Source organism: Sphaeramia orbicularis, chromosome 19, assembly GCF_902148855.1.
Source record: "Sphaeramia orbicularis chromosome 19, fSphaOr1.1, whole genome shotgun sequence".
Classification (NCBI taxonomy): Eukaryota; Metazoa; Chordata; class Actinopteri; order Kurtiformes; family Apogonidae; genus Sphaeramia; species Sphaeramia orbicularis.
In genome coordinates, this window is record NC_043975.1 from 11,420,347 (window position 1) to 11,448,197 (window position 27,851).

At 35.3% G+C, this 27,851-nt stretch overlaps 3 protein-coding genes across 5 annotated transcripts in view; 1 reads left to right on the top strand and 2 right to left on the bottom strand.

Moving 5' to 3' along the window:
• Positions 1 to 3,729: 3,729 nt before the first annotated feature.
• LOC115439639 (DNA damage-inducible transcript 4 protein-like) lies at positions 3,730 to 5,535 on the bottom strand. The gene is made up of 3 exons (XM_030163502.1): positions 5,376 to 5,535; positions 4,909 to 5,118; positions 3,730 to 4,809 (listed from the first exon to the last, which is right to left on the bottom strand). The coding sequence occupies exons 2-3, from the start codon at positions 5,069 to 5,071 to the stop codon at positions 4,310 to 4,312; spliced, it is 663 nt and encodes a 220-aa protein (XP_030019362.1). The 5' UTR covers positions 5,072 to 5,118; positions 5,376 to 5,535; the 3' UTR covers positions 3,730 to 4,309.
• Positions 5,536 to 8,401: 2,866 nt separating this feature from the next.
• On the bottom strand, positions 8,402 to 14,820 carry anapc16 (anaphase promoting complex subunit 16). Its single transcript, XM_030163503.1, has 4 exons — positions 14,691 to 14,820; positions 14,254 to 14,397; positions 9,008 to 9,082; positions 8,402 to 8,923 (listed from the first exon to the last, which is right to left on the bottom strand). Exons 2-4 carry the CDS (start codon positions 14,393 to 14,395, stop codon positions 8,814 to 8,816), a joined length of 327 nt encoding a protein of 108 aa, XP_030019363.1. The 5' UTR covers positions 14,396 to 14,397; positions 14,691 to 14,820; the 3' UTR covers positions 8,402 to 8,813.
• An 84-nt stretch (positions 14,821 to 14,904) lies between these two features.
• The window catches only part of ascc1 (activating signal cointegrator 1 complex subunit 1), a 35,096-nt gene continuing 22,149 nt past the window's right edge, over positions 14,905 to 27,851 (top strand). For all 3 annotated transcript variants that reach the window (XM_030163498.1, XM_030163499.1, XM_030163500.1), the window contains exons 1-9: positions 14,905 to 15,215; positions 16,907 to 17,009; positions 17,087 to 17,184; positions 17,302 to 17,480; positions 17,555 to 17,688; positions 17,880 to 17,999; positions 19,186 to 19,310; positions 19,917 to 19,990; positions 26,109 to 26,237. In XM_030163498.1, coding sequence (XP_030019358.1) covers positions 15,101 to 15,215; positions 16,907 to 17,009; positions 17,087 to 17,184; positions 17,302 to 17,480; positions 17,555 to 17,688; positions 17,880 to 17,999; positions 19,186 to 19,310; positions 19,917 to 19,990; positions 26,109 to 26,225 — 1,065 coding nt within the window. In that variant the 5' untranslated portion in view covers positions 14,905 to 15,100 and the 3' untranslated portion in view covers positions 26,226 to 26,237. The remainder of the gene's footprint in view (positions 15,216 to 16,906; positions 17,010 to 17,086; positions 17,185 to 17,301; positions 17,481 to 17,554; positions 17,689 to 17,879; positions 18,000 to 19,185; positions 19,311 to 19,916; positions 19,991 to 26,108; positions 26,238 to 27,851) is intronic.

Genomic DNA, 27,851 nt, shown 5'->3' on the forward strand with positions numbered 1-27,851 from the left:
ACCAGCTGACTGAGGTTGGAAACATGGCTCTGCGCACGTTCACAGCGAAGGGGACGTGCAGAATGTGAAGTGCAGACTCACATTATTTCAGGATGACTTTACTCAGCTGTTTTTGGGGAATAGTGACACTGTTCTTTCAGGTTTCAATCTGCCACACAGACCATGTTTTACTTTTGGGATTTCTGTCTTTGTCTTTTATACTTCTGAGAACTAAAATGTGCATTGAAGTCGTGAAATCTGAGTCTGGAAAAGTGTAAAAACCCTGAGAATAATGAGCATCTCTACTGAAAATCGACTAATGATTTAACTTTTGACTTTGAAATGTGCTGGTTTTTTACATTTTCTGCTTTTTCTTCTCTCTTTTTTTATCTTTAAAAGAGTCAATGCTCTCAATCTGCCTCATGGACTTAATTTGTATTATACTTTTCAGAGCAAAAATCTGCAAAAAAGCTAGACATTTAAGTCTGGGAGAGTGGTAAAAATGTCTAACCCTGAGAATAAGCATCTCTACTGAAAATCAACTAATTTAACTTTTGACTTTGAAATGGGCTGGTTTTTTAAATTTTCTGCTTTTTCTTTTCTTTTTTTATCTTTTAGAAAGTCAATGCTCTCAATCTGCCACATAGACTTCATCTGTTTTATACTTTTCAGAGCAAAAATCAGCAAAAAGGCTAGACATTTGAGTCTGGAAAATTATTGAAAATGTCTAACCCTGAGAATAATAAGCATATCTTCTGAAAATCGCCGAATGATTTAACTTCTGAATTTGTAATGTGCCACTTTGTTAAATTTCCCACTTTTTTTTTTTTTAATCTCCTAGAGTGAGTGCTCTCAATCTGCCATATAGACAACTATTTACTTTGGGGACTTCTTTATTACTTCATCTGTTTTATACTTTTCACAGCAAAAATGTTACCAAAAAGGCTAGATATTTGAGTCTGGAAAAATGCTGAAAATGTCTGAGAACCCTGAGAATAATAAGGATTTCTTCTAAAAAATTAATGACTTGAGTTTGTTTTTCACATGTGCAAGTTTGTTGAACTTTACACCTTTTTTTAATATCTGAATCTGTCTCATAGACGACATTTTACTTTTGGGATTTCTGTCTTTGTCTTTTATACGTCTGAGAACAAAAATGCATATTGAAGACTTGAAATCTGAGTCTGGAAAAGTCTAAAAATGTGTAGAAACCCTGAGAATAATCAGCATCTCCTCTGAAAATTAATGATTTAACTTTTGTCTTTCTAATGTGCTAGTTTTTTAAACTTGCCACCTTTTTTTTTTTTTTTTAATCTCCTGGACACAGTGCTCTCAATCTGCCATATAGACAACTATTTACTTTGGGGATTTTCTTTATTACTTCATCTGTTTTAAACTTATCAGAGCAAAAATGTACAAAAAAAAAGCCTAGACATTTGAGTCTGGAAAAGTGTTGAAAATGTCTAAGAACCCTGAGAATAATAAGGATGTCTCCTAAAAATATATTAAAAACTTGAGTTTGTTTTCCCTACTGCATCCTTGCAGACTAGAACTACATCTGCAAATGGACGTCCAGCAGTCCTGGTGCATCTCTAGCCTGTCCGTCCATGGGAGTGGATCTCTCCTTCACTGTGGTTCTCCCCGAGGTTTCTCCCTTTTCCCACTGGGTTTTGAGTTTTTCCTTGCCGAGAAGGAGGGTCTAAGGACAGGGGATGCCCAGGACGCTACTCATCTTCTTGCTATTTATTTGACTGTTGTTTACATCCAACTGACTCTGTAAAGCCCTTTGAGATAACCTTGTTGTGATATTGGGCTACACAAATAAAATTGAATTGAAAATTGAATTTCACATGTGCAAGTTTGTCAAACTTTACACCTTTTTTTAATACCTGAATCTGCCACATAGACAATCTTTTTTTTTTTTTTTTTTTTTTTTTTGATGCTCTATTTTTTTAGACTTTCAAAAACAAAAATGTATCTTGAAGTCTGGAAATTAGAGTCTGGGAAAATGTGTAGGAATCCTGAAAATAACTAAGATTTCTTCTAAAATTTGATTAATTGTTTGAGTTTGAGTTTCTTATGAGCCAGTTTGTCAAAATTTTTCACCCTTTTTTGTCTTTTAGTGAGTCAGTTCTTTCAATCTGCCACAGATATTTTACTTTTGGAAAAGTTATGCCTGCAGAACAGTTTACTTCTTCAAAATAATCAGCATTTCTTCTAAAAATCAGTTAATTGTTTGAGTTTGCTTTATAAATTCAAGTGTGCCTCATTTGCTACCATTTTATTTATCTTCCAGAGAGTAATTGCAACTGTCCACTTATGTAAATTTTGTATTATTTCTTGCTCTTTTTTCTTTTAAACTTTACCTCCCTCACTTTCAATTTATCTTTAAGAAAGACCAACACTTTTAAGGATTAAAATAGCCTGTCTCCTTTATTACTTGTGTTTACCTCTAGATAATACAATTTTAATATTTTTATTAATGTTTTTGCTGAAACAAATGTTGTTTTCACTAGTATTGCTGCTTCAGTTATTTTAGATTTTTTTCCCCACATTTCTGAAGTACATTGAAGAACAGTTATAAGCATTTTATAAGGTTCAGACAATTTTAGTGGGAAATGAATCAACTTGTGTCACTGCCAAAACCTTCAAGCGCAAATGAACACTACTTTTTGCAGTGAAATACTGTCAAAATAATGATTTAACTAGTCTTTTGATGCCATTTTTATGCAAATGCAGGATTTAATCAATAAAACTTGGAACTGTAGGAGCAGATGTTTATCACTTGTGGACATTTTGGCTTGTCTCAGCAGGAAAAACACAGGTAATCCTTCTATCATTAATAATGTAACCGTTTCATGTCAGCGTCCTGGAAAGTCAAACCAGTTCGACAGTATACACAAGCCAAAATCCTGTAACTGACACGACCGCAGCCACTTGGAGTTAAACTAATTGTGCTTGTGAATGTTCTGCCGTAAGGAAATGAAATGATGTGATAGCTTCATTTCCTTCCATCACTGCAGCAAAACTGAGTTACAACATTAGTTGTTCCGCTTTTTTTTTTTTTGTAACTCTCACATTCTTGGTAACTTAAACTTTTTTTAACCTCTGGCAGTTTACCTTTGTTCCATTCCAGGTCACTCACTGGCTTAAACTGCTTAAATTTCAACAAAACTGGCAAAATAGGAGTGTCATATGTCTTTTGGCCAGTAGTACTGTGGAGAAAGCGTCTTAAAATCTTTAAAATATGGTGAATTTGGGAACTTTTGGACTGATAAAGTTGTCATATCATGTCCCATTATGTATTTATACTGCTTAATATGCACCTTATTCTTCATTTGTTACTATTACATTATATATAATTTACTATCATAAGGTTCAGCCTGCAGAAATAGGCCTCAACACATTATTTGTCACTGGTTTAATTTGTAATACTGTATTTTCACACCTTTTTTTCTATGGAGGTGTATCTGTCCCCCACCAAAGTTTTAACCACATGCTCTTTACGTGACTAAGATGACAAACAGAAGTAGTATATATATATATATATATATATATAACTGCGTGGTAACTGCATACAAGTTCCTGTTGTGTTTTTTAGATACTGAATGACCTATACTTCCTATTTTGTGATTGATTTATGTGTAGCAGATTTGTACAGAAGCCGTAGACTTCATTATAAAGTAAAGAACGATCATTTAGTTCTGTTTCACTGATAGGGAAAAAAAAAAAACACACATTAGAGGTTCAACTGATTAAAAAAATAATTTATTTGCAATCATGAAAGTACAAAAAGTGCAATGTTATGAGTATTTGAATATCAAATAAATAAATACAGGACAGATCTACACAGATACAGAATAAAGTTACGTTTGACTTGAAGCCTGCAGCTTGCACAAACACTGGATGATGCAAGCAGCGGTCGGCATTTGCTCTTAATTTCAAGCCGTCACTAAGGTCCCTAATGGTTCAACGGGTGTACAATTCAATTAATTGCTTGAGTAAAAGAAAATGATTTGTAATGACTGTTACAATATAGCTAGCTGCCATTGTATGGTTTCCATAGAAACTGAGGTACGTACTTTTCTTTCCAAATGCCTATTTAACAAACATACCATCCTCGTACCTTAAACTGCTCCATTACACCTGGAACAAACAGGATATATCATGTCTAAGTCTATCCTTACACTTCAGAAGGCATCATACGTACACATATGATAAAAAAAAACAATAATGGTAATATCATAAGGCCCTTTTGTGAGCTTAATTGGACACTTTAAAACAGATAATAAGTATTATTGGTCCATTAATGCAAGTGCGTTTGCATATCTTAACATTCTTCAATGAGCAAATCTTCAGAACAGTACAGTTTTTTCTTGATAACACGAAAGCCAGTGCTCAGTTTAATTGCTTGCCTCACTACGGGAGTGGAAGCAGATTTAGTGCTAAAAAGTCCTTGGATTTTAGGCCAAAGCCCACTGGACTCCAGCCTCAACACCAGTGTCAGCTGAAAGGTAGGTACAAGGTAGGGGTCCACAGAGAGCTCGGCCATGCTCTCACAGACGTCCCCCTGCTCCACGCAGAGGTCGATCAGAGCCCCACGTAACCCGCAGGGTTCACTAGCTGCCAGGTGAAGGAGCTCTTGGCCGATGTGCTCCAGAAGTTTCTCGGGGATGAGCAGTTTGGTGCATCTTAAGGCGCAGTCTGAGTCTTTCGCTTCCCTCAGGCTTCGTGCGATGAGGTCGACTACTTCTTTCAGTATGGTCTCCTCCATTGGATCATAAAACAGGTCCTCGTTGAAGGCCAACAGGTCACTAGAGACGTCAGATCCTGTTGGAAACACATCAGTTAAATATATGCAACAATGCATAAGGAGAAGCAAAATCCAATTTAGCAGAATTTAGGGTTAAAACCTTTGCTATTGTTTACCTGAGTCTGACAGATCACTCCTGCTGCCACTATTGGAGTCCATACTACTGCTGAAATCTGCCAGTCTTTGCACCAGTTTGCCCCAGGACAGCCTCCTGGGACTGCTGTCCACTGGAGAAGCAGGCAAGCTGGCAATATCAGTGTGTGCAGACAAAGTAGGCATGGCTGTACTCTTGCAATAATCAGTCTATCAGCTGCTTCTGTGGACAACTGTTAATGAGGAAACAAGAAGATAAGCAACCTCGGACAAACTTAAGACCTATCAACATCTACAATAATCAACATTTAGACAAGAAACAAGCATCTGACAAAAAAAAAAAATTAAAGGATGAATAAAAATATGAAGTTGCAAACAGAAAATATCAGCTGCATAAGTCAATTCTTTTATCTTAGCTAGCTAGTAGCTCTTCAACTGCTCATTTTCAGTATAAAACAAGAAAATTTACGAAGAATAAAGGAGTACTTACATGTTTTTTCTATTAAGCGTGGATGTTCACGTTCTTCATGGGTGTTTAAGGTAGTTGTTTTGTTGGTTATTGTCTCCAAAAACGACTATCTACTGAACTTGACCCCCCTTTACTTCCTCCTCTAGTCAACAGCTGAACAGCTCTGCGGTTTGTCTCGCAACAATGTTTATATAGGCCCCACGGAAGCCACGCCTCCGCCCCTCTAGGCAGCCAATCAAAAAGAGAGGCACGCCATCTGCGCTGTATTTTGCCTGGTAACATGCCAGCAGAGAAGAAAGACAAACAGGAGGAGGAAAAGGGGGGCTGGGGAAGTGATGAATAGCAGACCCCAGGGTTATAGAAATGTACAGGGGCTAGTCTAGGCATGCATGGGTCAAACTGTGCACCTTTGTCATACACTTTCATAAGCATAAATATATGTTTTTCTGTTACTGTATGTCCCTTTAAAGTGTAAAGATCTCTGCAGGCTCAGCCTCAGCTGGGCCAGTGTTGCAGTGAAACATTACGTCACCTGTTTTCTTCAAGCATTACATCAGAATTTTTCATCTGCCACACAGCCATGCAAACAACACTGCATTACACTACTCTGGATGCATTATAAAACACAAGCATACATTATGACTGGAAATATGTGGGATTCCTGCACTGACTGTCTAATGGTGCAAAATTAAACAATCAGAGAACAAAAGAGCAGAGAATAATCAGGTTTGGCAGTTCACCTGATGTGTCAATCTTAATGCAGCATGTTTTTCTGAATGAAAAACATACTGAAAATACTCTGTTATGCATTCAAACCTATTCAATGTATGTTTGTAAGGATAATCAGCAAAAATCTGCACTTAAAGTATTATGCAGTACAATGGCTCTTGAGAGCATTAAGATATTGTGCATTATATTAATACCTGACAATGTCGACTCAGACAATGAAAACAGCTCGGTTCAACTGTGCATATAACAACTGAAAGGGTTCTATCTGCACTCTTCTCTTTTACTTTGTTTTAATTAATTAATTTATGTTTTATTGATTACATTTTACTTGTAATTGTGTGATTTTAACCCGTCTCTTTTCCATTTTTGTAAAGCACTGTGAATTGTGCTGTGTATGAATTGTGCTATACAAATAAATCTGCCTTGCCTTGCCTTGTTTTTACTCATGCACTAATGCTAAACTGGGATTTTGCAGTTATATACTAGTCAACATTTGCTAGGGATCAGTTTTATATTTGCACAATAATTGATGTTGTATGATATTTTGGGTGACTTCATATATTATGTGTGTACTTTGGCTAGTCATGTAAAGAAAAATGGACCAAAAGGTAAAGAAACATACATTTTTATTGCACTTTCAGGCAAGAGGGTGATACAACCCTAGAAATTAGAGTTCACAACAATTACTCTTCCAATTTTGTTTTCACTGAAACCACTCAGAATGTTCTGAAACACATACGGTGTGATGTCAATAATGTGTGTGGCCACCATCCGCATCCGCAGGCTGTACTCCACTGGGAAAATAAACTGTCAAGTTTGCAGAATTACACCTCCGAATATAGCAAAGTTATAGTCCTGATCCCTAGCAAATGTTGACTAGTGTAGTTGCATGAGGTGCATCTCATTAACTATTTTGTATTGGACTGCAACTAAATTATGCTCTCTATAGATTATTCTTCAGACTTTTTTGACTGTTGAAATTCTGAAAACAGTCACAAATGAGCACAAAATTACCCATAGAACCTTCAGAGTGTTTATCTAAACCTCAAAATGAGAATCAACACAATAAAATTATTGATTTCACAGGATTTTTCTGAGGCTGAAACTCTGAAATGGTCTGCAGATTAATTTTCCTGTCAATAAACTGATTGCTCTAGCGAAAGCTGTATAAACAGCTTGGTTTAAATGAGTCATTTTACGCCAAAGCAACATATTTTATCAAATGTTAATATGCTTTGTGTGATAATCTTGATTTGCAAAGTAATACCTAAAGCTGCCAGATAAACATGCTGCAAGAAAAAGTGCAATAACAACATCTGAAATGTAGTAAACACTCAAACTTTTAGATACTCCTTTTTACATTTCTAGCAAATTTCAGATGTGGATTTGAGGCTGTTCTTGAGACCGTGAAATCAGTTACATCATGTACACAATTTGAAGATAAGCAGGACGGATATTTACTTTCAGTAGAACGTGATATCTGCAGATTCACTATTCAGTTATTTAATGGTGCAGGAAAAAGGAATAACCTGCTCTGAAATACGGTAAATAGTCAAGTTAAGTCCCTCAAACTTCTAGAAACAACAACAGTTTAGTTCTTTGTAACTGTTTCTCCTCTGACATGACTCTGCTGTGTGTGATACTCTCATGTTTTGCTCTGAGAGAAGCTCTGGAAGGAAGCCAGATATACGCTGAGTTTCTACACGTGAGAGACGTGGGTGGGACTGTACTTTTATGGCAGGGAGGAACTGGTAAACACGTGTAGGCGCAGAACTGTATGTACTCAGTGGGATGCTGCGAATTAAAGAGCCATCATCTCAAGGTTTTTGGTTTTGGACAAAACAAACAAGCGCTCAGAAAAGCTTCTCATGTACAATGAATGAAGCAAACTTTAAAACTTTTAAGAGGTGGAAATGACTTGTAAACAAGGTTCCTAGAAAGTTGTTGTGGAGTAAAGTTCACTTATGAACTCTGAAATAAAAGTATAACTCTGGCTAGAGGCGTGTCCTCCACTGTCCAGGCAGGGACGTCCTTAGACATTTACTATCAGAACAGTACATTCTGTTCAAGATCCCACCCTCATTTGTTTGAAAACACTGAATCAGAGAGCTAAACGTTCAGGATCTGGACGTTTTGTTACAGTACACAAAAGCAGAAAGATAGCACTGCAGAGTACAAAACCTTAAACCTCAGCTTCTCTAAAACTACCTAATTGAGACGCAGCAAAACAATAGCACAAAGAATTGTCTGTCTGTCCACGCTATTACATAAATTATTGAGGGCACGACAAAGAAACAAATAGCAACTGACCCGAGAAATGTCCTAGAATGACTTTATTTACAACCTTGCTTTGTTTTTGCACCAAGAACTGCAAAAGAGGAGTAGTGAGGATCTTAAGAAAGAGGACGGATTGAACAAGCTGCAAGAAAAACAGCTCGTTTCAGAGGATTTATTACCAGAGTGAGGCAGTTTGGGCTGAAAAAACACCCACTCATAATAACCTATTAACATTTTAATAGAGATTTTAGTTAAGAGGGTTTCTTTTAGTACGTTAGAACAAATGTAACAAACCAGTGCCACATGCATACAATAGTAAAAGCAATAAAACAATATACCACACATTCAAGATAGTATTTCACAATTTACATAAAACAGTAAAAGATACTTTTATGCACTTCCTTTCTTTCTCTTTGGCAGATTTATTAACCAAAGGCAACGGCATCTTTTTATTTAAGACGGTGTGAATCCCAGTAGCTGTTCGATAGGTTTGTAACGCCACTCATCAGCCTCCAGTTCTTCCACCAAGCTTGCAAGTTTCTCCATCCGAGACACTTGTTGATCTGAAAGAACGTACAACAGTTGGTCAGGGTACATGCTCTTTCATTGCATCATTACATATTTTGCATATGCAGTGGCCGTCTTACCATGTTTAACCTGTTTCAGCGTCGAGGCAACTTGGTAACTGAATACAGACTCACATAAAAATCTGTCCGAGCCATCTAAACGGAAAGAAAACAAAATGTTGTTATGGATTATATAACAAGGTTAGGTTTAGTCAACAACTGGAAATAGAGCCCCTTCAACGTACGTGCAAACAGTTTCAAGTTACATATTACGCAATTTCTGTCTTAGGTCAGTAGGCCACTCAAGGTGTTGAAATGGTCTGACTACAACATGAAAAACAAGACAGGAAAACAACGTGCTCTTGAGAGAGAAACAAAATCTCTGCAGTAAATTCCCCACAGCTACTTGGTTTTAACCTTGTACTTTTGTTCCCAGACTTTGGGGAGTTGTGAACTAGATGTGATTAAAGTAGAACTGAAGTTTCTTTTTGGAGGAGCTTAGAGATATTCAGTTAAGACTCATATCAGCATTATGTATTTTTTGTGTAGTTACTGACTGAAAAAATTAATAAATCTGGCACATGAAGGAAAGGAATGATTTTTTTTATTTAGTGCTAGACAAACATTGTGACAAGGGCAAAAAAAAACAAACAAACAAAAAATACAAGACAAAACATTTGCCAAATAGGGGTGTGTATTGGTAAGAATCTGGTGATATGATACAAATCACAATACTACGATCACAATACGATATATATCATGATATATCATGATACTAGGGAAAAAAAGGCAAATTTTTGTTTGTTTCTTTTTTTTTTTTTAAAGATAATTTCCTGGAAGAATTGAATTACACCAGAAATACGAACAAATACGAAACACGTTTTTATTTGATAAGAACAGGATCTTATGCTATATCACTAAATTTTTCTAATTATCCTAGTTTCCAAAGGAACCATCATCTGCCACTCTCAGACAGTAAAAAGTGCTTTTAGGATGCTTCAAATAATTATTTAACAAAACAGTGAAAAAATAATAAATAAGATATAAACAATAAAGAAAACCAATAAACAAAAATGAACCTCCACCATATCTGCATTTGAATAAAGACCTAAAAAATATCGATACAGTACTTTTTAATATTGATACAGTATTGTGAAATGAAATATCGTGATATATTGCAGAACTGATATTTTCTAACACCCCTACTGCCATACTAACTCATAGACTTCAAGGGATACAAGTTCATAGACACCAGACAAGACAGAATAGTTCATAGACATTAAGCAAAACAAGGACGGGTGCAAACACTATTTATAGGTTAGTTTGTATGCATGTGTGTGTGTATATTATTATTTATGATTATTTTGTGCATGTTAGGCATATTCAGGTGGAGACAGAAGAGGGAATGAAAACAAAATTGACAGTCTAATAAATAAAAGGGTCACAGGATGTGAGTATACAAAAATGAAAAATTAGTAAAGGGTTTAAAATAATAGTATAGAAAGAAGATTAAGGGAAAAAAGAAAGGAAAGGAAAAAGAAAACAAGAAAAAAACAAAATCAGCAAAAACAATAATACCAAATACAATAATAGTGACAGCCTTTTTTCAGATATTCCTTTTGATTAACATTAATATTCTCCTTTCTTTTAATTATTGCTCTGGATGCTTATAAATAATATCACTAACTTTATACTCTATTCTTATATTCTGTTTTCAGGGTGACTGTTACATCTAGGATATCTTTTGCTGAATCTGGTTTGTTAATAAGCATTATCTCCTGCTAAATAAACTAATATTAATTGAATAAAAATACATGTTTCATTTTCATTTTATTTAGCTTCTGTTTTTAATCTCAGTTAGTAAAACCACACTTCAATATACCCTCACCGGCCACTTTATTAGGTACACCTGTTCAACTATTCATTAATTGGTATAACTAATAGTCCAAACACATCTGCTGAAGAGAAAACTGAGCATCAGAACTTGGAAACTAGTTGATTTAAGTGGCTTTAAATGTGGCAGGGTTTGGTCCAGAGTATTTAAGGAAACGCTGATCTACTGAGATTTTCATATAAAACCGTCTCGAGAAGCAGTTCTCTCTGGGTGAAAATGTCTTGTTGATGCTCGAGGTCAGAGAATGGCCAGACTGTTTTAAGCTGATAGGAAGACAACAGTAAGTCCGATAACCACTGGTTACAACTGAGGTCTGCAGAACAGCATCTCTTGAACGCTTAACACATCAAATCTTGAATCGAAAGGGGCTACGGCAGCAGAATACCACACCAGCCGCCACCTCTGTCAGCTAAGAACGGGAAACTGAAGCTACACTTCATATGGACTCATCAAAACTGGACGAGAGAAGATTAAAAAACATGTCTGATCCGATGAATCTTGATTTCCACTCATCTGGTAGTGTCAAAATTGAGTGTAAACCTGCCTTGTATCTACAGTTCAGGCTGGTGGTGGTGTGATAATATATTGATGTTTTTGGTGGTGTGATGATATATTGATGTTTTTATTGAGTTGCACTGACGAGAGAGTTGCACTTCAATTTTATTGCACAATGACAATAAAGATCTATTCTATTCTATGTTGTGGGGGATTTTTTTTTGGTAAGTTTGAGAGTCTTAGTACCACTTGAGTGTTCCTTAAGTATCATATTTATTCACATTCTAATCTACTTTAATGTATTTTATTCAGTGTAACTTATTTGAGTCCTTTTAATTATTAATTAATGAGTCATTTGCTTCTCTTTTATGTCCTGATTAGTGGCGCCTAGAGTACTTTTATCATGTTTTATTATGAATGAATACTTTCCTGCATGTTACATCATTTTGTTATTTGTCTGTTAAAGTGGCTGTCGCCGGTTTGCTTCTAAACAAATCTACCGACTGGTACAAATGAATCAACTTGAACAGTCTGGGTGATGAGTATTGTCACTGGCCCTGTCCATCCCATCTCATCGCCATCTTCTGCCTTCTAGCAGCAAATTGTACCTAATAAAGTGGCCAATGAGTGTATTGTGTTAGATGTCAGTTCTTTATTACTAGCCAAGATTGCTATTTCTTATCAAATGTTCAGAAGTTACTGCATGCTGATGTAGAAGTGATACAATTAACTGAAGGTTACTGATTGATGCAGTTCCTGCACAAGTTTTGTGGAAAGCAGGTATGACTTGACAATCCTTGTACTTTTTCCATTTTTTTTTTAACAAAGTAGTTTGAACTACTTTTCCTATGCAGGTTTTGTTAACCAAACTAGATTTCTCCCTAGAGTAGCTTTGCTCTAGTTCACTTTCTTCAAGTGTGTGAGGCAGTTTGTGACTTGCAACGCTACGTTTTCAAAGTAGCTTCCCTGACATTGTTTGTTCCTCAGTCAAACAATGATATTGCTTTGTGTATTTTACAGAGGCTAAGTAGGAATGAACTCTCTGTGTCTCAAACAAATCTCACATGTGGTGGCAAGGTATGTATGCAGCAATATAGAGCCACAGAATCAGCCAAAAGGAACAAATTACTGAAATAGATCTTGTGATTTTAACGACTGAATGACATTGAACGAAAGAGAGTTCAATGATGTTTATGTGCAGTGTATGTTTTTCATGTATGAACTGTGCTGTGACTTAAGGCATCTGTTTTTGCATAGAACAAAAACAAACTGAACAGAACATGCTAATTTCTCCTCCAAGATGACTGTGCTGTACATGTGATAAGTTTGCTCTGAGAAAAGTTTTGGTAGGATGCCAGACATATGCGAGCTTGATATGTGAGTGGGCGACACTTGTCCGATGATTTAAGTCATCTGTCTTCACAAAGAATAAAAACAAGCAAACTCTTAACAATATTGGCAACTCTTTTCAAATAGTTGCTGTTGTTTTCAAGGCATACCCAGCCTCCTCCGACTATCTGGAATGAAAAAAAATTTGTTTGCTTTATAAGAATGTTTTTCACTTGTTTCTCAACGTGCAATTGTTGGATCACGTTGGAAAAAGAGACACATTTTATGCAAATGTTTCTTAACTCTAGAAAAGTTTTAAAGCATTGCTATATGAAAATATAAACAGAAAAAAAAAACTGCCAACTGTTTTAAGTGTCCATTAAAAGACAGATTACTTACATCATCTGGCTATCAATGTAAAAGTAAACACAAGTTTTGGTTGATAGAACAGTATATATCATGTGATGGTAGAAATGTGTCTATAGCTTAGGATTTTACATTACCATTTCTACCTGTGATTGTGATCTAGCTGCTTCACATGTAAATATAATATGGGCAGAGAACTTTAAAACACTAGTGTCATTTCTATAGAAAGTGAATTTATGAGATTACCTGACAAGTCGCATACTGCAGGTTATTTTTATGGTGACATAGTTCTTATGCAGAACTTAAAACCCTTCCTTTTGAGTCATTAGTTGTGCTGTTTAGTCTTTCATTTTAACTCAAGTGTTGTCTCATGGGGGGAAAAATAGTCAAATATGATTAAGTACAGTATGTTCATTTAAAATAAATTCATAGTGAAATTACACAACAGTTACTGTACTTTAATGTATACTGGTACGACAACACAAAATCACTCTCAGGACTCTTATTATTATTACTCTTTTTTTATAATACTCTATTTTACAAATGTGTATTTGAGCTGTATGTACAATAAGTGTTTTTTGTATGTTTTAGCTGTGTTCATGTTTTGTATCTGTCTGTTTTTGTCATATCTTTACTTTTTCTTCAAGCTCCTTTTCTGACTCAGGGAAACGCACAAGAATTTCAAAGTGCCTATACTGCTATGTATCTGTGCAAATGGCAAATAAAGTCTATTCATATTCATTCATTCTAATACTGTGACAGAAGATTTCCGTCCTATAACCCACTGCTGGAGTATTATGTAAAAGCTATAAAAGCTGTGTAAAAATGCAACGGTTCACATTTAGATTAGTGAATGTATTCAGTAATTGACACATCAAATGGATAAGATTACAATTTAATGTACAGACAGAAAGATGCTTGTCAACGTGGCACTGGGGACAGCCGGTTTTCTTAATCATAAGCTTCTATGAGTGTGGAGGAATCTGTTGTTTTTTTGTCAACTTTGAGAAAGCTTTGAGAAAACTTTCCCACTGCTGTAAAAATGAATCAATAAGTGGTTTATTAGATAAAGCTTAAATTGGCTCAAGGAGCAATTCTCAAACAAGTCCTACCTGTTATTCAGTCATGTGTACTGGAACTTTATCAACAACTAATCTGTTTACATTTTTTAGCCTTTTGTCATAACAGCTGTGTGTTTTGGAGCTGTGGGAAAAAAATGCATCAGGCGTGTCTTAAAACTCACCTTCCATCATTTCACCTGCTCCTTTTGGGTATGTGTACAGGACTTTCCGGGGGGGAATGAGCTCGGAGGCGCTGAACCCAGATCCAGTCACCGAACTGCCGCTTACTCCGCCCGCAGAAGAGGACGACGAAGACGCTGCCATGGCTGTAGAAAACATTAACACACACAACGACACGATCTATTATTACCACTAAGTTATAGACAGTTAGGTGAAGTTCACTAATCATCCAACCAACTAGCTATCAGGACAACCATTCAAGCATTAGCATTAGCATGTTAGCTTTTCCTGTATTTTCTTATTGCGAACTGCCAAAGTGGGTGGCTAGCTAGCAAGCTAACAACCCATCTCCGAGCAAAGTATGTGACAAACACGCGTTAATAGTGTTAGTATCGACAACACGCGATCATCTGAACTATTTTCTACCAACTTAACTCACCGTCAGTGCCCCAAAAATATATGTAACGACTTTAAATCCACGCACTGGATACTGTTGTTTGTTTGAATGTGGTAACAACTACTTCACGACACAGACAGCGCTTTACAGTAGAAGCGACAGTAGATTTGAAAGACATTGGGATTATTAACGTATGACGTCTTTCACAAAGCGGATGTGCCGTATCATTTGTAGATCTGATAACACGGTACGGGCCACAACCATGTGTCGTAAAGTGGGAGATTTGACGTATAGACGTTTGTATGTGCAACTAAGCTAGCTTGCTAAAGAAGTTGTAACTGAAGAGATAAAATTACTTATTTAGCCACGTATTTTATACAAGATAGCTACATTTCCAACGAGCTATCTGGACATTCGCTAAAGTTGTTGTGTGAGTTTACTGTCATTACATTATGGAAGTTTTACGTCCATCTCTTATAAATATAAATGGAAGAATATATCGACGAAATCTCGTTAAAGAAGAACAGTATGAGGAAGAAGAGGATTTCTCCTACATGGGGCCACCAGGTAAGTTATGAACTGTCAGAGTTGAGTGACTTTGAATTAATATCTCAATTAAGAGGAAATATTTTCCAGAGAATGTAATATTCATGTATACCAAATCCATATGAAGACAATAGAATATCATAATTATTGATTTGAAAAGTTGAATCTATGGAAAGTGAAAGAAAAAAATCCTTCACAAGCTAGCTATTTCATGTCGAGACCTATTTTTGGTTATGTAGGGGGAAAAAAATAAATCTTTTTTTTAGATTAGTGACAAAATAATCTTAAATTCCAATGGAGCCATGCTTAAGCAGAGGGTTAAATGCTTTCTTTCAGAAATTTCCATTGGTTTAGCTCATTTGATTAATGAGTAATTAAAAAAAAAACATGTTTTTTGAGAAAAGTGAAATTCCCTACATAACCGGCACCATCTGATATTAAAATGCTTAAAAAAGCAATTCACACCAATTTTTCAGACAGAATGATTTTTATAATGATAAAAGGGTGTATAAAAGGTCATAAATCTATATTGAAAACAGAAATATATGATTGAGATTTCAAATTATAGCAGTGATAAGTTGTGTTATTATTCATTCTTAGAGAACTTTCCAAGGGACTGAATTTAGTTTGTATAAAAAGTTCCATAATTTTCTTGAAAATCCTTTTTTGGCAAAAATTTTAATGGATTTAGAAACTTAAGATGTTATACTATTGAACTACAAAAAGTTTGAAATCATTACCTCAATTCTAATTTTTTGATTCAAAGTCAACAGGCGTGTGACTTGACCCATTACTAGGTTATCATGCACTGAAGTGTGTCATCTGAACCAAAAAAATCACATTCCAGATGTCACACAAAAGCTAAATATTAAATGCCCTATCATGGTCTGACCATGTGGTATATCACAGATTAAAAAAAAAAAAATCAATATTTATTACTATCTGACAGCTTATGTATTCAGGTGAAGTTTCACAAACTGAGAAATATTACAAACCATTGCCCATTAAAAGGAAAATAAATTTTGGGACATAAAATAGTTAATAATTTCAGTAGTTAACATCACAAAAACTTATTTATGTCTCACTTTGTCATTATGTGAAAATTGAAACTGAAAATGGCGGTTAGTATAATTAATTGTCACCCGTATCATAGTGAAAACAGAACAGCATTTGACATTTCACCAATGTATTGTTTCTTCAGGACTAACACTTATTTCACTTTTGATTTTATGGTTTACCATCTATAATGCTTCCATTTCATTTCCAAGCATCCTGTGTTTGAAATCACATTATTATATTTTATTTATTTATTTTATTTTACCTTTATTTAACCAGGAAGTCCTGTTGAGATTAGGAATTTCTTTTGCAGGGGAGAGCTGGTCAAGGTAGAAGCCATACAAAGTCCTAACAACATAAAATACATACATGATACACAATTGACAATAAAACACTAACAACTATTCAACCATAATGGCATCAAGAAAAACTGTACATTTTTCCATCACTGCATTCACCATGATACTTTTAAAATCATTAAAAGAAATGAATGTATGTAGTTTTAATTGTTTTAAGCTATTAGTAGTCTTTAATTTCCCTGGCCCAAGTTTTTCCTGAAAGTGTTTCAGGCCTGAGCACCAGGAATAGATGTAAAAACATGAAATATATTGTATTCATACTGTTTATAATAACTGTTTCTGTGGTTGTATGTTTAGAGAGTGAAGATCTGGCAGAAGATGAAATCTGCGACACTCACTGCATTGAACAAACCGAGAAAGGATTTCGCTGTGCCATCGATGTCCCAAGTGTTCTTTACAAGTATGTTTTTATCAAAAACTTATGCTTCTATCCTATAGTTGATTTTTTTGTTGCTAACATGTGCACCTATGTGACAGATACATCATTGGGAAAAAGGGGGAAACACGCAAACGGTTGGAGGCTGAAACAAAGACATCTATCATCATCCCAAAACAAGGAGTGGAAGGACAGATAGGTGAGGATTAAATTTGCACACACATTTTAGATGCACACACATTTGCACACACATTTTAGATGCACACACATTTTAGAGAAAACTGTTCATCTCAAATTTTCTTCTTTTCACTTGCAGTCATTACAGGCCCCAATAAATCGGCTGTTTCATCAGCAATCACACGCATTGAAGTCCTCATTGAGAGTTTCCGAAGAAAACAGCCTTTCACGCATTTTCTGTCATTCCCTCTGAATGATCCTAAAATTCAAGAAGGGTTCCTGAGATTTAAGGATGAGGTTCTGCAACAGTGTTCACAGGTACAGCAAAACTATATAAATCAGCACATTATTTCTTTTTCAACACTTCATGCACAAATTGGTCGACATTGTAGGATCACGGAGTGGAGGGGAGCATTTTTCAGAACCCTTCAAAGCTACATCTGACAGTCGGCACTTTGGCTTTGTTAAATGAAATGGAAGTGAGAAAAGCCTGTGAACACCTCCAGGAGTGTCAGAGCGTCATCAGGTAAGGGCAAATGACCAAACAAGGTTATTATTTTACACTTGTATGTAATTTAAAGCCATGGCTGACACTTTACCCCTGTAAAAGTCTAAAGGAAATGGTAATAAAGATGTTGAATTTCCGTGCGTAAACCCAGACAGTGAGTGTTACATCAGCTGTGTCATAGTGACCTGCTTTGTGTTTTTTGTCATCAGGGATATCACAGAAGGAAAACCAATCCCGCTGGAGGTGACAGGTATAGAGTACATGAATGACGACCCGGGCATGGTGGACGTTTTGTACGCCAAAGTCAGTGTGAAAGATGGGTCTGACACGTAAGCTGGGTTTTTAATTTCAATCTAAATCCATGATGTCATTGTCCATCTGTCTGCGCAGTTTTGAAATATTGAGGACAGATAGACTAGAAACAACTGATGGATTTCTGTATGACATAATGTTACGTTAAAGATGGAGGTCAACTGAGTAAATTTTTAAAGGCAAATATATTAATGTTAATTTGGAGCAGGACAAAGTTGATATTTGATTAATCAGCTGTTATGTAAAAAAATAAAAATAAAACTCTGAGGATATAAAGGCTTTGACTAAATTAGAAACTGGAAAACTGCTTCATCAAACATTTACTTGAATAATCACTGGACCTCAAAGAGATTAATCTATGAATCTGAAACTGAATATTAGACTAACTGTAAAAAATATGTGATTCTAGGTGCACTTTTTACATTTCTGAACTCATTCTCACTCTTATTTTCCCTCAAAATTAGTAATTCCAGTTGTTAAATGTCAGATATTAGCTATCAGTCTTACCAGATCAAATTCTGCCAATACAGATAATTTTAAAACAATCTATTGCCACCAACTGAATGGTCAAACCAAGTCATTGGTCTATCTCTGATTAAGTACTCTACCATTTTCACTACAGTTCCCAGTATAAAAATAATGATTAATACTTGGGTTTGTGAGATGATCAAAATAAAAAGTTTTGTTTTAAATAAAAAGTTAATAAGTGGAGAGGAGGATGCTAAAAATCCAGCATGGACAATGATGAGCACCTGCTCCTCCACACACAGAGCAGACAATGGAGCACCTTCTCAAAAAGACTGTTGAGCTCCATTGTGAAACAGACAGATGCAGGAAATCTTACCTGCCGCATCCCATTACACTCTATAACTAGAAAAGCACTCGGAGAGCATTTGTTCCTTGTGCTAGTATTAACATTTCCTGAAAATTTCATCAAAATCATTCCATAACTTTTTGAGTTATCTTGCTAACAGACAGACAAACAAACAAAAAATCAGCCCCCCACCCCGATCACCAGAATTTAATCATTTGTTCCTTCTGCCAGTATTAACATTTCCCAAAAATTTCATCCAAATCTGCCTCCCCCATCACCACCAAAATTTAATAATTTGTTCCTTGTTCCAGTGTCAACATTTCCTGAAAATTTAATCAAAATCCGGTTTCTTTCATCTTTCTATGTAACTAAGTGGGGGTGTGTTTTAGGTTGCAGGTGATTGCTGATCGGCTTGTGGAACACTTCGTCTCTGCAGGACTGATGGTTAGAGAGTGGGACCGGGTCAAGCTGCACGGGACCGTGATGAACACACTGTTCAGAAAGGACTCCACAGGTAAGTACACCGTTGACACTGAGCTGACTAATCTCTGAACGCAGCCTGTGTAAAAGCAAAGTGAGAACATTACTCGCTGCTGTCCTGAACCTCTTTACCAATGTCCCCTTGTTATGTGTTGGCTCAGACCGGAGCTGCGGTGACGACAAAGCTCGATCTCGAACAATCACAACAACAAATTCCAAAAGAGAGGCATCAGGCAGGGCACTCAGTGTTTGGCCACAGTCCTGTTTACGTGCACCCAACTGTGTGTTTTCTAAGTACTCTCACAATGGCTTCATTCAGTTTGGCCATGGATCAAGTCCAGTCCCAGTTCTCAGATTTGGACCAGGCTGACCAACAACAGAGCACAAGTTAGGGGTAGTGTTGCTGCTGACGATGTTTATCAGAACATGGACAAGCACAATTAGGATCTATTAAAAAGCATTTTTATTTTTATCCCTAGGTCATTTAGTGTTCTCTCTCTATCAAAAGCTCAATGACCTTTCACTATGCTATTCTTTACAGTTTCACAGAGTAAACATGTTTACTATTAGAGGATAACTTTATCAGTAATGTAATTTGTTGAGTGTTATATTTGCTCAGATTTGTTTGGTGTACTTGCAGTTGAAGAGTCGGGCGGTCCAGGAAGACAAACCACGAGTGAAAGAGAATCCTTTGATGCCAGGAACATACTAAAGGTTTGCTCCTTCAGATTCTGCAAAATTGTAAACAGACACAGGCACTGATATCTGTGATACTCAAAGCATAAAAACATTTCAAGCCTGAAAATGGTCATTGGTGTAGGTTTATTAAATGCACTAACTTTTCATCTTTTTGGAATATAAACTTTTAACATACAGAAGCTGGTGAACTTAATTTGTCAGCCATAAAAGAAACAAGAAGCAATGAGTTAGTATGAATGAATCCAATTTCTTTAAAGTACATGAGGTTTACAGGATGGGGAAGCAAAATTTACAATATTTTGAGGCAGGGATTGAAAGACAGTGTATGACCAATTAGTTTATTGAAAGTCGTGAGAATTTATTTGCCACAAGAAAATTGACATAATAGAAAATGTTTTTATTCTATGTGTCCTCCTTCTTTCTCAATAACTGCCTTCACACGCTTCCTGAAACTTGCGCAAGTGTTCCTCAAATATTCAGGTGACAACTTCTCCCATTCTTCTTTAATAGTATCTTCCAGACTTTCTCCTAATAGTTTTGCTCATAGTCATTCTCTTCTTTACATTATAAACAGTCTTTATGGACACTCCAACTATTTTTGAAATCTCCTTTGGTGTGACGAGTGCATTCAGCAAATCACACACTCTTTGACGTTTGCTTTCCTGATTACTCATATGGGCAAAAGTTTCTGAAAAGGTATGGATAATAGTGTTAGGTATGATTATGGCACGAACATATGTTTGGTTTCAAAACAATTGACGTAGTGCCTGCTGAGAAAAAACAACTAAATGTTCATTGTAAATTTTGCTTCCCCACCCTGTATATATAGTACATATTCAAGTTTTTATATTTACTGTCAGTTAATCCAGTTTCAGAATCATGTTCTTACTCATTTTAGTTATGTTTGACTGTAAGATATGCATCACATTATGGCTGCAATGCTAAGTTTAGTTTTTTAGCATCACTGCCCCCAAGCCCCCATAATTATCTGTCACCACATTGTAATTCTACAGGTCTTAGAACATATGACGCTTAAGCATCTGTTACCTGCTTGTGTTTACAGGCTGTAGAAAATCTACCGCACTATGTCCCAATTTGGGGGGTTGAATGTATGGCTGGGGACTTGATCAGATTCTGTTAAATATGGAATATGCCATGAAACAAGGTCGGGTGTGTCTATATTTATGTTTAGTCTTTTGATTTGGACTGAGAGGAGAGAGCCGCTCTAAGTTTGTGTTGGTTTAAACCAGGGGTGGGCAATCCTGGTCCTCGAGGGCCGGTATCCTGGATGTTTTAGATGTTTCCCTCTTCCAACACACCTGGTTCACATGATAATCCTATCATCAAGCTCTGCAGAAGCCTGATAATGACCTTCAGGTGTGCTGGAAGAGGGAACCATCTAAAACATGCAGGATACCGGCCCTCGAGGACCAGGATTGCCCACCCCTGGTTTAAACTGACAGTAACAAGGACCTTAGCTCCAAAATGAAGCCAGTGAGGAAGTATCTTAAAGTTGTAATACTGCTGATGACCACTGGTGTTGCCGATGGATTCTGTGACTTACACTGAACTTATCTCTAAAATTACCAAGTCAGTAATTTTTCCCAGGACTCTTCCAGTCTTATTAGGAACCACTAACACATGATCTGGACTACCTTCACATTTTTGCTCTGTTAATTAAATCACAGGTCAAATAGAAACTTAGATGTGTACTTTGATTAACTGATCTGTATATATTTCTTGACTGAGTCTGGCTTTCAGGCTTTTCACATTTTTCCTGACAGAGAGCTCCACTATCGTTGTGGATTATAGGTTTCACTAACAACAAATACAATAATAGTAATAAAATTAATTTGTGACGTCGTGCTTAACCCTTTATAGGTCAGTCATTGAAATACTCTCAAATTCAAAATTTCAACCTTTGTATGTTATTGGACATCATCATCTCCCTCTTCTTGCCGTAAAACGTCTGAGCACTTGCTAAAAAACAAAGACATGCAATAAAGCAAATGTTATAAGGTCAGTAACTGACAAAAATCAGTCATATTCACCATTTACAGCTTCAAAATGTCTGTAAAATCTCTCTGAATCACTGTATATTGTTATAAAAAAACCAAAAAAACAACATGCTTCTTGACATCACTGAGGCACGGGATTGGCTCCATATAATGTTTGTGGAAATGACCAAAAATAGTCACTTGCCTGATAAAAGGTTAATGAAATTTACAGCTGAGTCAGTAAGCTACCAGTTAGCATTAGCTTGGACCCTTTGGACTCCTATAGCTCTATCCCTTTTGTCCAAATATAGTTACTTTCAACATTGGCAACTTCCATATCCTAAACTATTGGCAGAAACCAGAAGGCAAAGTCATGGTTCCTGTGTTTTCTCGAACGTAAAGTCTATAGTTAAAACTTTGTTATTCAGACTGATGGAAATTTTATACAATTAATAAATCCATTAATTTCAACTGTAGGCCTAAATATTCTCTAGTATATGCTGGGTAAATGAAAAAAAAAGGAGTTTTGTTTTATAGAACTCCAGTTTAAAGTTTAGTTGTCTCGCTGCGTTTAAAACATATTCGGAAAATAGCATATAAATGCAAAAAAAAAAAAAAAGGAAAATCTAATAAGAATCTGAGTTGATAGGGTTTTTTTTTTACTGTTGTATTCAGGTGTGTATGTGTTCCAACTGTGCCTGATGTTTACTCTGCTCTTAAGGACTATTTGGATTTAAGAGGTTGCCAATTAGCAGATCATTATCACAATTAGAGTAAAGATTAGGTCCTGGGGTAAGAACACCATGGTACCACTCAAACGTGTACTGTGAGATAATCAGGTCAACTCTGGGCTTAAGTTAACCTCACCACAGATGACTAAAACGTCCTGATTTTAGGCTGGCATTTAATGATAAGGTCCAGATTTGCTGCAGTGTGAACCGTGTAATTGGATGTTAACGCATTCCGGTTGTGGTTGCCCCCTGAATGAAACCCAGAAATGTGAAGGGAGGGAAATGATTGTGTCTGATTGATTGGGAATTTTTGTGACACATATAATGCTTTTGCTGAAATACCTGCGCTGTGTGGAAATACGTGTGCCATTAGATGTCATTATTGGGCGTGACAGTTGTTAAACAGCTCTCATGATTTAGCAGCTGAAACAAAAGCCAAGCTGTCGTTACGACAAGGAATGAAAGAGGAAAGTGGTTAATTAAGGTGATTGTTGAACAGGAAATATGTCACCACCAAATATTTTTTATTACTCTTTCAAAAACCTAAACAGCCACCGGCACCCAAAAGCATCCACTGATTCTATCAATACATGTAAACAATTAATAATAAATGTATGTGGAGAACATGGAAATAACATAATTTGTTGCAAAACTGATTTACCAATAAAACCCATGTAGTTTGACAAACAGCAGCAATAGTTAATGCTTGTTTTTATGTTCAATTAAGCCGATATTTAGCTTTTTTATGTAATTTTCTGTGTTTTGATGTAATACCCTTAGAATTTACTCCTCACCTTGATCAGTAAATTAAAGATTTGATAGCTAATACCAGGTTTTCACTGAAAAAAGCTGGGGATAAAAGAAATGGTGATAAGTTAAATAATAGTTAAAGTTAAATAAATAAATAAATACATAAGTTACTAAGGAAATGTTAAATGAAGAAGAAAAATTAATTTGGATGTTGCCACAAAATAACCCGAGGTCTTTAAGGGTTAAAACATGTAGACAATTATGATGTGTTTAAATTGTGCTCATTTTCTAACTTTTATTTTGTTAGTAAATTAATCACTTAATCTTTTTTAATCAATCAGCAATATAGAAGACATACATAAGAGGTATTCAGTTTACTGTTTGATATGACAGCAAAAGTTTCAGATTCTTTACTTTTGAAAAGCTGCATCTGGATGAAGTTAAGCATTTTTGCTTGACATTTTACTAAAACCACTAACCTTATCAATACATGTAAATAATTCTGTTAAAATGCAGTTTTTCCAGCTTTTCATTGACATCAGATATGACCCATTTGGACATTTAGAGGCTCCACAGTGATCATGGAAACACAGTCATCTTCTGCAACATTGATTCACCAGTAAAACTATCGAATTTTCCTTTAAGTTAAGTAAATTTAGCATTTATTGCCCATAAATTGAAGATAAAAATTAATAAATTAATAGATTTTTAAATATCACACTTTCTCACACAGTCTAATAGTCTTTTCTCATTTCTATTCTCAGACTGTTACAACCCAAAATGTTAAAATAAACTATAACCTCATGGGGAATTTTCATTAAAAACAGTGCAGTGTTCAGGTTGAATTCATACCAAATTGGGTTTATATATTGCCAGTAACTCAGAATACATTTGATTACATTTTGGGAAAAGTAGGTCAAAGTACAAATTTTTATACATTTTTTTTTAAATCTTTTTTTTCCCCCCATTTCTTTATAATGGGCGAAATTTCACATGTCTGTAGCAGGAAAACAATTGATTGAATTCAGGCCAAATTGGATTTACAGACTGCCAGTGACCCAGAACAGATGTGGTTACATTTTGGGAACAGTAGGTCAAAGTTACAATTTTTTATGAATTTTTAAATCTTTTTTTCTTCTCCCATTTACTTATAATGGGGGGGAATTTCAGATGTCTATAAAAACATCAGTTTTGTTTCAATGTACTTCAAACTTGGCACATATATAGAGGCAACTGATATGCTGACATCGGCACGTGCATAGACAGGATAAGATCAGCTGGATTGATGACAAAATAAACTTCAATAAATACGAGGGGTGGGGTTTGTTGTACCTGGCAGCACTTGTTGGTTCTTGAAATGGAGACAAATACACCTGTTCAACATGTGCCTTTGGATTGATTTTTGTTTAGAAAAGGTACAGAACACCCTTTCCCCTTTTTCAGTCTTATGTGAAACACAACAAACTGACAAAACATCCCACTAAATTTCTGGTTGCAGATTACTTAATGTTATTCTATAACCATAAAAAACATCAGAACAGTGTATTTTGTTTCCTCATAGCTGCATGCTGTATAACAGAAATGGTTGAATTTTTAATCACAATACTGACTTTTTTCTTTTTCTTTTTTTTTTTTTTTTTACAATGTTCAGTACAGCAAGGCAAATTTATTTCTATATTTTAATGGGCTTTACATAAAAAAGGACTTTTTTCTTTTCTTTTTTTTTTTTACAATATTCAGTACATCAAGGCAAGTTTATTTCTATATTTTAATGTGCTTCACATAAATAAGGAACTTCAAGAAATAAAAATGTAAAGTGCTTAACAATAATAGAAAATAGAATTAGATGAGAATAGGGGATACATTAATTAACATTTCAATTAACATATTAACTCATAAAGACCAAAACAACCACCAGCGACCAAAAGCATCTACTGATTTAAAATGTTTAATAACTGTTGATCTACTAATCGTATCATTATATGTTAATAATTCAGGTAAAATACAGTTTCTCAGCTTTTCATCATCATCAGATATAACCCATTTGATCGTTCAGAGGCTCTGTAGTGAGCGTGAAAACACCGTCATCTTCTGCAACATTGATTCACCAGTAAAACCCATGAAGTTTGACAAATGATAGTGGTTGTAGACACTTGTTTTTATGTTTATTTAATGTTATATTTAGCTGTAAAACTCACTTTTTCTTCATTTTTCTTAGTTTTGATCTTTGAATTTCTGAGCTTTTATGAACATCTGCAAAATCAGTGGATTAAATATAGGAGAACACCTGATTTACGCTGAAAAATGCAAAATGCAAAGGATAATATTATGAAAACTTGTGATAAATCACCTAAAAAAGGTTAGATTTAGAGGAAAATTGTAAGTCGACACTAAAGTAGTTCAGGGCTTTGAAGGGTTATAATGTTATACAGCCCTGCAGACTTATTTAATAATAGGAATTAATAAGATAAATAATTAATAAGATGTACAGTGCAGTAAGAATAGATTGCAAGTCATCATAGAAGTAGGAATATGTTTTGAATATATGTGGAATATATAAGTGTAAGGTAAAATATGCAGAAAATATGGTAAAAATTTGAATTATTTTAGTTTTTGTTTGATTGTTCTGACTTTTTTCTTCTTCCTCTGTTGCAGAAATTTAGTTCATATCGCTTTGGGGAGTTTGAGCTGAATACTGTGATGATGTCCCAGAGATTTTCAACCGACTGCACAGGGTATTACACCGCTGCTGGAAGTATCACCTTCTCTTGACAGTTTTTAAAGGTAAGGACATCAGTAAATTAACTTCTAACAGGGCCGTTGTGTTCGTCCACTAGGTGGCAGCATAGGTTTTCTTTTTCCCTTAGCTGCTGATGACTTTGTGCTCCCGCAATTAAACCAAAACCCCCTGTGATCTGTCTGGAAAAATAAGACGATCAGAGCACAGAATGATTGAAGTTCAGACTAAAAAGACTATTCACCAGATCAGATATGGATGCAGGATTCATCTGAATGCTCCAGGCAGCAACATTTGTGTTTTTTTTCTTTTTAGGCACATGAGAATCAGCTCTCTGATAGAAAGCAACATCAAAGTAAACGACACAAATACACTTCCAAAGCACTGGCGATTCAAAGAAAATGAACAAAACAGGAAATACTCATGTATTTGTATCAATAAAGTCGCTATATTTGCCGTTTAAAGCAGGATTTAATGTGAAATTATGTTAAATATAAATAACTATAAATGTGGATGAGTTTGATAAGAGGTTGACTCAGTGTTTAGGGCACAGATGTATGTTATTTACAAAAGTCTTATTTACAGAAAGCTTAGATGTTTTTCTTCCCTCTTGTTAACTTTGGTATAAAATATTTGACAGACATGACAAAGTTAGACAATAAAAGTAGGAAGTATTGTGATTGTCTTGGTCAGTTAACTGTCAAAGACCTAAAGCATCTACTAATCTAAAATGTTTAATAACTTTTTAACCACTAATCCTTTCAATGCATGTAAATAATTCAGGTAAAATGCAATTTCTTAGCTTTTCATCGACATCAGATATGACCCATTTGGATGTTCAAAGGCTCCGTAGGGAACATGGAAACACCATCATCTTCTCCAACTTTAATTCACCAGTAAAACCCATGGAGTTTAACAAATGACAGTAGTTGTAGACACTTCTTTTTCTGTTTAGTTAATGACATATTTTGCTGAAAAAGTCAGTTTTGCTTCAACTTTATCTCTTTTGATATAATAAACAATTTACTCTGAGCTTTTATGAATATCTACATGATCACAAAATTAAATATAGGAATATACCTGATTTACACCGCAAAGAATAAGATAGATAGATAGATAGATAGATAGATAGATAGACTGTAATTAAATGTAGAGGAAAATTCATGTGGAGGTCACCACAGAACAACAAAAAAATGTATTTAGGTCGTAGTGTTTGCACATGTTTTGTTTCATACTTAGGCTGTTATTGATTATAGGTTAAGAATTGCATCTGCGTTGTGTTAAAACAAATTGTCAGTTCAACTTAGTACAGATGAGGTCAATAAGTAACAACAATTATCTGAATTTTAATTTACATGTATTTAACATATTAGACAAAAACTACATAAAACTGGTCATAAAGCATCTTTTTTTTTTTTTTTTTTTACCTTCGGCTCTTTACTTTTGAGCACTGACATACTTGAGCTTTACCTTAGTATTTCCATTTTATACAGTTTTATACCTCAGAGGTCAATATTGTACTTTCTGCTCCACTAATGAAAACCTCAGTTTTTTTTTTTTTTTTGCACATTACAATTTTTCATCCCTTTTCCACTGAAAGCCATGTCTTGTTCATTTGGAGTATTTGTGATAAACTGAAGCATAGTCCCCTGTGGTTTGAG

Excerpts from the sequence above, each read along its gene's own strand:
- LOC115439639 (XM_030163502.1), bottom strand. The coding sequence starts at position 5,071 with ATGCCTACTTTGTCTGCACACACTGATATTGCCAGCTTGCCTGCTTCT. Across the intron at positions 4,810-4,908 it reads GAGTGATCTGTCAGACTCAG|GATCTGACGTCTCTAGTGAC; the intron begins GTAAACAATAGC and ends TGTTTCCAACAG.
- anapc16 (XM_030163503.1), bottom strand. The coding sequence starts at position 14,395 with ATGGCAGCGTCTTCGTCGTCCTCTTCTGCGGGCGGAGTAAGCGGCAGT. Across the intron at positions 9,083-14,253 it reads AGCAGGTGAAATGATGGAAG|ATGGCTCGGACAGATTTTTA; the intron begins GTGAGTTTTAAG and ends CTTTCCGTTTAG. Across the intron at positions 8,924-9,007 it reads GCTGAAACAGGTTAAACATG|ATCAACAAGTGTCTCGGATG; the intron begins GTAAGACGGCCA and ends ACGTTCTTTCAG.